This window comes from Purpureocillium takamizusanense, chromosome 2 (genome assembly GCF_022605165.1).
Source record: "Purpureocillium takamizusanense chromosome 2, complete sequence".
NCBI classification, from domain to species: Eukaryota; Fungi; Ascomycota; class Sordariomycetes; order Hypocreales; family Ophiocordycipitaceae; genus Purpureocillium; species Purpureocillium takamizusanense.
This window is the reverse complement of record NC_063069.1, coordinates 1,581,968-1,593,006: the sequence shown is the minus strand read 5'-3', so window position 1 is coordinate 1,593,006 and position 11,039 is coordinate 1,581,968. Positions and strand designations below refer to the sequence as shown.

The following is an 11,039-nucleotide window of genomic DNA, read 5'->3' as shown; positions in this document are numbered from 1 at the left end:
AGAATCTCAACTCTGCGATGGGAAGCGAGGTTCCAGTCTGACAGGCTGTCCCGCATGCGCCACCACGACGCAGAGCTCACACCCTCGATACGCCAAGCCCAGCAGGATTCCTGGAAGGCTCGCCATCCACCTGGTTGGCCGCAGGCTGCTCACTGTTGTGCTACGCAGGGTGGTACAATGTACAGCATGTATCGAAGGTGGTGCTCAACGACATGCCGAGAGTGTACTCGGAATCGAGAGGGGAGGGGGGTCCGCCAGCGAGTCGTTGGCCCTCGTCGACCCAACAGGTGACATGACGGACGATCAATCTCGGAGCGTCTCGATCTTCTCACAGAAAACGCTGAGAAACTGTATCCCCGAAACCAATCGCCGGTTGGAATTGCATCGAACGGACAGCCGCCTGTGTTTGCTGTGCCGCGACCTGGCGGTGAGGCGGTTGATGAATGGCGTGGTCAGCTGGCAGTGCGTGGTCCGTTGACGAGCAAGCTTACATTCAACACCAGAAAGACCAAGGCCTGCGAGTGCGAGTGAGAACTCTATCTCCGTGTTCTGGTGTCAGCACCCGCCGGTTGGGGCTGGCGGACAGACGGACAGACGGGTGGTGTGTGCAAATCAGCCCCCCCCCCCCCTTTTCAGATGAGCCAGTGCCCGGCATCAGCCGCAGTCAGACTGGGTCGAAGTATGGCTTGCAGCCAGAAACACCCGATTTCCAGATGCCCAATCTCATTCGCCGGGGCAAGGATTGGTCGACGACAAGCCATGAATCCGCTGTCGGGGCATGGCTGCCACACCCTCAGGCCCCTTGGTTGCCATGTCCATCGCTTTGATGCTGACAAATTTGGTCAAGTGAAAACCGAGCCCTTTCTTGGGGGGTCACAACGGATGGGCCATGGGCAAACCTGGGTACACAGAGGACCCGTCTCATGCTTATGCTGACCAGGCTCTCCAGGGAGACCGGTGAAGTTGGAGATGCTGCATATTGTTGGATGACGTACGCATGCAACACATCGGTTGCCGTCTTGGCTGGACTGCCAACAGTTCCTGTCCCGACAACCGTTTGTTTGTTTCCAGGCCGCGACAAGCAGAGATGGAAGACGGGACGAATGGCGATTTCGGCGACCCAACGAGCAGGACGCCGAGCACGGTTCACAAGCGCACCAGGCCGGCGTTCTGTTCCCCAGACCGCCCAACAAGGCTATCGCTCAAGCGGGCATTAGTCCCATGGGCATCGACAGGCAAGGGACAGCGTCTTTTTTGGGGGGCTCCGTCAAATTATGTACATATTGTACATGGTCCTGTATCGTCAGCAGCAGGCTCGACGCCGAGCCTTGGGCACACACAGCTTCTGGGCATAAGTACCTGTACCTGGACGGTACCCAAGCGCCTACATACGCACATGTGCAGTCGAGGTTGGCTGGGGTGGGACGGCACAAATTGGAGAGTCAAGGCGGGCGAGTCCTCCATACCGGGGAGGGGGCGTGTTGCAGGTGCTGCCCGTTGGGATCTGGCTTATGGTGGAGACATCCGATCGACTGATCTTGGACGATGCTAGATCGGGAGGGGCTGCACGAGCGGCCGAAAACATGTGCATGGCCTGTACGTGTACGGAGCAAGTACAGTACGTACGTACTCCTGATCGTCCCCAAAGGTTGGGTTGGGTGTCTTGTTAGGTTCTGCCTTCTCGCGGATGTCATCATTCCACGTCAGCACGGCGCCATGTGATTGTTCTGTCACGGGGTGACCCAAGTTGATCTGCGGCATCGTGGGCCGGTCCAGTCTCGATTGGTTCGGGGTCCCCTGGAAGCTTGGCTTCTTTCCTGTTTATGTGCAGTCTAGCCTCAAGCACTTCTCACAAGAGGAAGGGGGGCAGGGAGAACAGAGCCAACAGCGCTGCGAGTCACCTACCACTGTCGTCATTTGCTTGCAATTACCACTACAACAGCACAAGACAATACTTGATATACCTGCAAATGGCCCGCTCGTGTCATGGCTAGAAAGGTCTCGCCGACGGGGTGGGTGGCGCCCCAGCCATCGTCGCCGCACCGGTTCGGCTGCGGCTCGTGGGGCCCTTGTTGCTTCGGGGGGATAGCTTGCTACTAGTAGCAGAAGGGTGGCGCGGGAGGTGCCTCGCGAAACGATATCTGACGAGTTACGGCGTTCGGAGCAGTGTCCGTGCCAAGTCATTTGCTAAGTCGGCGATCTCAGCGCAGTGGATCGTTGATTAGGGTTCCATTCGACGAGACAGGAGGCGATGTGCCGTGGTTCATTCAAAGTGTTCTCGACGCCTTCCGGAAAAAAAAAGGGGACTAATTTAACATGGAGAAAAAGCGACGTAATTGCACATACTGTTCTGTACCAAGGTACCTAGTACTTGGCAAGTTCGGGCTTGTGGGCTGAATGCTTCCTCCTGGCGGTCGCAGTTGGGAAGCATGGCGAGGGGGCACCAATGGAATGGGGGAGAGGGAGCGTCGCACCTGCTGCCGACGTGAAATTGGTCGAAAAAGCCCATCCAATTCAGGCAATCGCGACCCGGGCAAGGTCTCGTTCCTCGTTGGTAACATGCTCCTCCATCTAACCTAGTTCTTTCCCGCTGTACGAATGGTAGCCAAGGTATCAGGCCATTAATATACTGTACCTCAACTAGCAATGTGTGGAGGTACCTATTGCTACCTTGGGAACCTACTAAGGCAGGTAGGTGCCTAGGCACCGTACTACCTTACCTAGATAAGGTAGGTACCTGACATAACCTTAGTACTAATCGAAGGTGCCTCGGACACTAGTAGGTACTATCTAAAACATCGTGCTCGTGTGCATCTACGTCTACCTCTGCATCTGCGTGGCTTCGCCTTCGTGGTCGGTCCCTTGGGCATCTTCACGCCAAGAGGAACGAAGCCTAAGCCTCCATCTCCTTCGTCAAGTGCAAGCACACACAAAATTTTCATCAACGATCCCCCCCACTGCGCGCGTCACTTCGTCATCAGCTGCCACCATTGCGGGGCTTGCTGTTCTTGCGCCAGCAGGGGTAAAGCAGGCGGGACCTGACATCGTGCATGGGACCCCCGCGGTCGAGACTTTTCACCATGCAACCATCCTCTCCCGCTGCGTCACGGCAGATCTGGGCTAGGGCACCGGCTTGTCGAACGTCTCTCATCTTCTGATGCCCTGGGGGGGGGGTTAAATCCCCGTCTCACCCTGACAGCAACCCGCCACGAGCCGACGCTGTCAACCTTGCACGCCAGGCTGGATGAGTAGCGGTTGCTGCTTCAGCAGCCTTGATCGATTTCTAGCAGCAAATCCCGACCGCCTACGGCTGAAGCCCTTTCTGCAGCGCACTGTAACGCCTGGACACAAACAAGAGGGGAGCAAGGACAAGGGGATTCAGCAGGTCTCTGTTTCGCCCGCTCCTCGCACACGGACTGGAACCAGCGCTGGCCCGCAGTCGGTGGCAGCTCAGCCCCAGCTCTACCTGGAGCCTGACTGACACGGGCGTCGTCCCCCTTTCCGCGGCATGGCGTCGGCTCCCGTGGATCGACAAGGGACGCCTCACTTGGCCACTGCCTTCAGATGCTCCGCACATGGCAGTTCGAAGTCAACGCTAACGACCACGTACCAGGCTCGGTTGATCAGTCTCTGGCCATCCCAGCCGTTCCCCACGCCCTGTCTGATGCGCCTGCGTCGAGAGCCCTTGCCCGGGTGTACCTGCGGCAACGATACGTAGTGACTTAGTATCCACGCCAACCCTGCAACCCGGGGGCGCGACTGCACTGGCTGGGCCGCACTCACTCCAGCGAACGAGTACGTGATAGCCAGACTCATGTTCGCACGTGCAATAGTAGTACGTGCGAATCGTTGGTATCTGAGATCCTCGATGTCGCCCTACGCCTGACGAACAATACGAGCCTGCGCCATGTAGTGTGCCATGCCTGGCCAGCTTGAACCCTCGGCGATGCGAGTCTGGAGTGGGAGCCCTCCTCGGTTCGGCGAACAGGCCCGGCAGAGTACTTCGGACGTGCCACGCTGCTGCTGGGTCGTGGTGGTTGAGCGCAAGCCGAGTTCGGGCAGTAGGCCTTCCTCACACGCACGAGAATATTTGGCTCGCCGTGAGTCTCGCGTCATTGAAACAGCCACCGGGCCCATTGCACGATGCCTGACACTTTGTTCGTTTAGCCGCTGGCGTCTTGGTTCCACCAAGCCGAGCTAGAAGTCCCAGAAACTTCCAGGCATGATCCATGATGCCCCTGCTGTGGGGAGTTCCGGCCGCTCGGATACAGCCCGGAAAGGGGCATCAGCACGGGGAGCAACTCATGTGGGCTCATGTCGATGCACGGCGATGCTAGCTTTACCGCACACTTTTCACCGGTAGGTATACATCCCTGCTGGTGCTTCACGAGCATTGGCGGACATGAAATGCACTGTAATCAGGCACTCACCCCGCAGAAAGCCCGCAGAGACCACCTCTTTTGGAATCGAAAATCCTCTTGTGCGGACAGGTCACCAAGATAATCTGTACAATTTCAACCGACGGTTGTCTCGCCGTGCAAGCCGCACCAATTACAAAGGGCTTCGTACTTGTGGACAAGTCTGCGAGCAGTTTTACGGAGTGCTTGGTAGTTACAAAGTACGAGGGCCGGTTCCACTCTTCACATTCTCGGACAGGCTCATCTGCCATGTTTCACACAGCCTGTCCGTCATCGCCCGGTTTGCCGGCCGGGAACACATCTGCGGGCGCGACATCATGTTTTACGATCTGCCGTGGTTTTGGGCGAGGTTGGGTTACTTCGCGCGTCGCACTGGCGCCGCTTCCAGAATGGCGGATGTGGGTAAAGCTTCGTCCTTCACACTAACTCCAGAATTCTATGGGTTGCCGCCTGTCTCTGCCGCCCCAATCTGCCTCAGTACTACCCCCGTCATCGGCCTACCATGTTTGGCCTTTCCCTCTGATGCCGGGAGATCTAGCCCTACCAATCGGTAGCCCAGGACCGGAATGACCGAGACCACAATACGTACTTGTACCAATGCTCATTCCCGGCGGCGGTCGGCATGATCCCGCTCTGATAGAACGAGATGCACGTTGCCGGTCTCACGGTTCCAACGGACAGCTGTTCAACCGCTCCTGGGGTCTATTTCTCATCAACTAGGGCTCACGTTTTCCATGGCAACCTCAGACGATGTTGTTTGACAGCGTTTTAGATATCCTATCATCAGATAGGCTCTATCTAGTTGGCTGTCTATCACAATGTAACAGCCTCAGTGTTTCACGATGACCGTGACTACGACGAGGAGGCAGTTTCCTAGGGAGGATGGCCCGTTGATGCTTCATGCCGGTCAGGATGAGGTGCGCCGACCTTCACATCGCGCTGCCCGTGGTCGACTGAGAGCATGAATTTGCAACTTTGACCCAGAACGTGCACGTGCCGACATCTCACTCAAACATGGATAGCCTAACACCACCCCGCCAGGGCCTGAGGCCATTGCCGGTCATCGTGACAAGGGTTCTTTCTCTCCGCTTTCTAGGCGGAGATGGGTTGGCAACCTGGCCCGGAGGAGAGCATGGAAACTTGACACTCACTGCACAGGAACCGATTGGTCAGCTACGAAATGTCCCTGTCGCATAAAACTTCACGATCGACACGAGGCATAAGGTATACCGCAATCATTACGCTTAGCTACGAGAAGTGCGCCTCCCAGCTCGGCGGCCTAGGCAGGGCAGGCAACGACAGCGCATAGCTGAGACAGTCGTATCGCCACGATGCCGGAAAATGGACAGGGAAAGCCGGAAGGAGAGTGCTCGTGGCAAGTCATGGCTGTTTCATGCTCATCCACACGAGTGAGCTGTTGGCTTACGGGCAAACACAGAAAAAGACTGTCTTTTCTACATGTCATGTGGTGGAGATTTGTCCCATCTTACCAAGCAGTTGCACAGGGTCCGGAACTGGCCCACCCATGCGCCGCGGAAGACATGGTTCGACGACGATCCGAGACATGTCCCGCCACCGCTTGGGCCGCCAGTTCCTCCCGAAACTTCATGGTCAGGGTTGAGGACATTTCAATTTGTGGGCGGCCGTCATCCTGGTTGCCCCGGCTAGGCTCGGGGGTCTGTTCGCAACCACGGAAGAGGATGGGTTAAACAAGAGTGTCACGTCCGCGACAAGGGTCAAGTCGCCAATCGAGATCTGGTAGAGGGCAGTAGTGGTACACAGCCTGGTGCCATTTGCCGCCCCCCTCCAGCCGATGCCGCACCTACGTACGTCCCATCTCAGTATCGAGGCCGAGACATGAACGATTGGCTGCTACTGGGAGAGTGTGATCTGCCGGCCGCCTCGAGGCCAACGTTGAGGTAGCGCCGTACGTATGTAGGTACGTGCCTAGATGCCATGTTCGTGATTGCTGCTGATGTATCAGCCAGCGTCAGAACAAGGCTGCCGTCCTGCACCGGCTGGCTGTCCAGGCAGCCGGGATTTTTTCTTCCTCTTCTTCTTTGCGGTCGCACAAACAGCGGGCTCTGTTGCAAATCCTCCCCTTTAGGTTGCGCGAGGCTGACCAAAACCTCCGGGGGCCGACAGACTGATCGACCACCCACTGCGGCATGTCAGGTTATACAAGCGCTCCCCCGCGCCCGGCCTCGTCTCCAACAAGATTCACCCGGCTGGGCACCCCGTTGGCCCGGTGGCTGAGAGATCCCCGTCATCCCCCCTTTTCCTTGTTGATTTGCGTTGGATCTCAGGGCTGCCTCGCAAGCCTGCCTGCCTACTTGAAAGGGCAATTTACCCACCCGCTCACCGACGAGAATCTCGCCCACGGCCTCGCGTGATAGTATCGCCTTCGGCCGTGGAGTCGTGCTCGCACACTCTCCCCCCACTTTCCGGGAACGTTTGCCGGTCTGCCCGCAGTAGTTGGTTGTTTGGCTCGTGCAGGGTTTCCCCCCGGGGGGTTGATCCAGGGTAGTCGGTTGTTGGTGGGCGAGGCAGGATATGCCGTGACCGGCCAGCCAGCCAGCCGATTTGTACCGGACGGCCACAAGGCGACTGGAGTATACGTATCAGTTTAGGAAAAGGCACAGTACTAACTGTAGATGTATTATTAGTGGCACCGCAATACAGCATGTTTCCTCTCTCTCTCTCTCTCCCTCCTTCCTTTGCGTCATGCGTGAATGTGCGGAATGGGGGAGGTGGGCCGTGCCGGCCGGCCCAAATGGACACACTCCCACCAACAAGAAGTCAACGTTCATGCATACGAAAAAGAAACATTGAATAGAGACATGTCCGCCTGCCTGCCTGCTTACCTGTCTGCGTGTCGTGAATCAGCGTCTGCAGTCGTGCTCCCGCGCGTTGGCAGCGTTTGGCCCACTCAAAGCATGACCGTTGGACGCCACAATGTCCCAACATGAGGCAGTCAGTCTTTCGCTGGCCATCAACATTACTACATAGGTCGTATGGACCAACACGACAGTGCTGGAGTTAGTTGCCAAAGGGGGAAATGCGCTTCCAACACGTAATGGCGCGAGGCGTAAACGCGCCTGGTCGGCAGTAGGCAGCCAAACAACCAACAGCGGACAACACGCCAAGAGCAACAGCGGCTTGGTGTAGTAGGCATGTTCAGTCCAACAAGCCTGAACGATTCGACACACTTGGTGTATTGTTCCATTATCATTAGGTACGATGAAAAACTATGTGCAGGGATCGTCGAACTGGTGGCGAGTTCCCTAAAAGTTAATATTACCACGGACAGGCAAGTTCTTGCTGCTGCTCCCCACAAGCACCGAATAGTCGCCTCGTTGCAGTTGCCACTTCTGCGCGGCCGTGTTCCAAACGCTCAAGTCGCGTCTCGTCAGCTTAAACTCGACAGTCGACACCTCGCCTGGCTGCAGCAGCCTCTTTTCGAAGCCGCGAAGCTGCTTCGTAGGCCCGTTGGGAATAGCGACGTAAAGCTGCGCAACCTCCGCACCGGCAACCTTTCCCGTGTTTTGTACGTCGACATTGACGATGACGAGCACATCCCAGAGGTCTGACTGCCCACCAGCAACAATGGCGCCAGTGGGATACTCTGCCGTGTTGACTCCCTGAAGGGCGTTGACCTTGATGTTGGATATGTTGAACGTCGTATAACTTAAGCCAAACCCAAACTCGTAACGCGGCTCAATGCCTTCCTTGTCAAAGTGCTTGTAGTCAAGGAACACTCCTTCAGTGAAGTCGGACTGAGGAAAGTTCTCAAGCGCGCCTTCAGACCAGTCTGGATTAAGATTGTGGCCATAGCCGGACTGGTTTCTGGCCACCGTATACGGCAGCTTACCGGACGGGCTCAAGTCGCCATACAGAAGAGAAACCAGCGCGTCGCCACTGTCGCGCCCAGGCAGATGAGCAAATATGATGGCCGTAACGTTGGGGTGGTCAACAAAATTATCCACAAGTCGAATTCCGGCATTGTGAAAGACCACGATTGTCTTGCTGCATTGACCCGCAACTGTTCTGATGAGGGTGTCGGTGTAGTTGTCATACAGACCCGGGCGGTCAAAGCCCTCGCAAGCAAATGCATTGCCGAAAACGATGCACGTATCAGTCAAGGGGTCGACAACCGGCTCGGCGGAGACAAAATCGTGGAACAAAGGCGTGTCGTCTCGTGCTGCCCTGACCTTGAGCGATTCGAACGGCGCAGTGAAGACTGCTGGGGTCGTTGCGCCGGAACCGCAGCCATGAATGAGGGTGCCGTTACGACCAATGCTTGAATGGGTCGCATTAGGCGAAAAGCTGATGACATTGGAGATGAATTCGTTGATGTCAATGGACTCGGCGCCGACCACCCATGTCTGGGAGTTGATTGCTCCTGCGACAGGCGCAAACAGATCGGGAGACTTGGCTGAGTATCCAAACAAGGATAGCATGCGAGGAGACTTTAGAGGCAACGTGTCTTTAGTATTCTTGACGAGAACATGACCCTCGACAGCGCCTTGAAACAGCACGGGGCGAGCGCTAAGATCACGCCCCTCGACAAACTTGTGCGGCGCGGTCACATCCTTGGGCATGCCGACGCCAGGTTCTGGGAAGAGTGTGTCCTGTTGGAACTGGTACCACGTGGTCACGATCCTAGATCCGGTGCATCAGTATCGTCCAAACTTCGGATAGAGTTGTGAAGGTTGCCGAGGGAGGAGTACCTGGTTGCCATGTCGGTGACGCGGGACTCGGGCACAGAACCATTCTTCACTGCTTCCACCAAATGCTTTCCCCAGAATTCACTTCCACTGGGCATTGCCATGTCCATACCGGCCAGGGCGGCGGCAACGCCAGCATGCTGGGCATCCCAGTCGGAAACGACGAAGCCCTGCCCCAGAGTCAGGGATGCATTACCAGGCCCTCGAGCGGGAGACTCACCTGAAAGCCAAGCTCGGTCTTGAGTAGACCGTTCAGGGTCTTGCTGTTGGCACACCCGTACGAGTTGTTTATACGCTGGTATGAGCACATGATATTGCCTGTGCCAGCTTTGACGGCGTCTTGGAACGGCCTGGAGAATCATGTCATTGGTCAATCGCTGCCACATGTGCACAAAGGGCAGGGGCCAATGGCTCACCAAAGATAGACTTCGTGCATAGTCTTGTCATCGACGTTGGAGGATACGGCCTCCTTGGCACCGCCAGATGATGGTGTGCGGTAGGTTTCCTGTTCGTTGGCGATATAATGCTGTGGCCCGCTGTCAGCTCGTGAGCCTAACAAGAAAGAATGATGAGCCAAACACACACCTTGACGCTGGTCTGGACGCCCTGCTCCTGGATGCCCAGGACACTCTTATATACTAGCGAGCCAGAGAGATAGGGGTCGACCGAAAAGCCCTCCCAATTCCTGCCGCCACGCACAACACGCCACGCGGGCCCGACGACGGGGCCAAGAAGGACGTTGACTCCCTTTCTCTTGAACTCGCCGCCCATGGACGAGCCGCGCAGGAATGCGAGCTCCTTGTTCCAGCTGCCACTGTGTCAGAACCAGGAGGAGAAGGGCGGTGACGACGGATTGAGAAACGCAGACAACACGCACCTTGCGCCGACGTGGATGCCGCTGGGGTACGAGTTGACCAGGTCGGTGTTGCGCAGACCATTACCAGCATCGCTGAGGCACATGCCCGTGAAGTTGAGGCGCTTGATGGGACTGATGGTGCCGGAGCAGCCGGTGCCGAGGTCTACGCCTCCGGTCAGGTTGACCTAGGCGCAGGAGTGTGTCAATCCAGAGGCGACGGCGTAAGACGGAGGTCTACAGGAAGCCAAGGTACCTTCTCCTCGAGAGTCATTTGCGCGACCAGCGCTTTGGCCTTTGCGTATGCGTCGGACCACTCAGCCCCGACAATCTCAGCTGCGCAAGGCGGAGAGGGACACTCGTCAGCGTCCGCAACAACGGCAGCGACGTCTACCCGGCGGGGGGATGACGGGCTCACGGGATGGGTATACGGGCGGCGACTGGCTGTAGAAATGAGTGTCGTTGTTGATGACATTGCCACCGTCGCTTTGCGCGTGGGCGCCCTGCGACAGAGCCAAGCCCACGGCGGCGGCGGCGGCGCAAAGAAGAGCTCGCGGTGACGCAGCCATCGTCGTCGACGGGGGCAAAGTAGCAGCAGCGCGGTGTCCCCGAGCTATCTGCTGTGTTGCGATGGCCAGTTGAGGGAGTGACGGCGCCCTCGAGAAGAAGCACAAAGCGTCGGGGCGAAGCGAGAGTGAGGCCAGGACGGGGACGAGGACGCAGACGCAGACGCGGCGGCCGAGCGTGTCATGGCTCATAAATAAATCGATAAATCAATAAAGGGGACGGGAGAGGCGTCGCCGGGGCGGCCGGTGGGTGGTGGCAAGGAGAGGGGGGGAAGGGACCAACAGAGGTCGCCAACACAACGACGCAGACACAAGACGCAAGGCAGGGCAGGCACGACAGACAGACAGGGTAGTAGCGGTGGTGGTGCTTGCTGTTCGCCTTCTCCCCCACTCGAGATTGTTTTCGGCGGCTGTGGATGCATCGATCTGCAAAAGTGCGACCCGAGGCGCAGTAACTACCCGGGTACTCTAGCAG

The 11,039-nt window shown here is 57.3% G+C and overlaps 1 protein-coding gene across 3 annotated transcripts; it reads right to left on the bottom strand.

Moving 5' to 3' along the window:
- Positions 1-7,572: 7,572 nt before the first annotated feature.
- Positions 7,573-10,999, bottom strand: JDV02_002302 (Beta-glucosidase). Of its 3 annotated transcripts, XM_047983313.1 has the most exons (8): positions 10,417-10,999; positions 10,255-10,334; positions 10,023-10,186; positions 9,731-9,953; positions 9,562-9,671; positions 9,366-9,495; positions 9,149-9,315; positions 7,573-9,080 (listed from the first exon to the last, which is right to left on the bottom strand). In XM_047983313.1, the coding sequence occupies exons 1-8, from the start codon at positions 10,754-10,756 to the stop codon at positions 7,703-7,705; spliced, it is 2,592 nt and encodes an 863-aa protein (XP_047839283.1). In that variant the 5' UTR covers positions 10,757-10,999; the 3' UTR covers positions 7,573-7,702. The 3 variants fall into 3 exon arrangements, with proteins under 3 accessions (XP_047839283.1, XP_047839284.1, XP_047839285.1); XM_047983314.1 differs by having other exon boundaries at positions 10,255-10,999; XM_047983315.1 differs by having other exon boundaries at positions 10,023-10,999.
- Between the last annotated feature and the right edge of the window lie 40 nt (positions 11,000-11,039).

Excerpts from the sequence above, each read along its gene's own strand:
- JDV02_002302 (XM_047983313.1), bottom strand. The coding sequence starts at position 10,756 with ATGAGCCATGACACGCTCGGCCGCCGCGTCTGCGTCTGCGTCCTCGTC. Across the intron at positions 10,335-10,416 it reads GCCGCCCGTATACCCATCCC|CTGAGATTGTCGGGGCTGAG; the intron begins GTGAGCCCGTCA and ends CGCCTTGCGCAG. Across the intron at positions 9,316-9,365 it reads AGACCGAGCTTGGCTTTCAG|GGCTTCGTCGTTTCCGACTG; the intron begins GTGAGTCTCCCG and ends ACTCTGGGGCAG.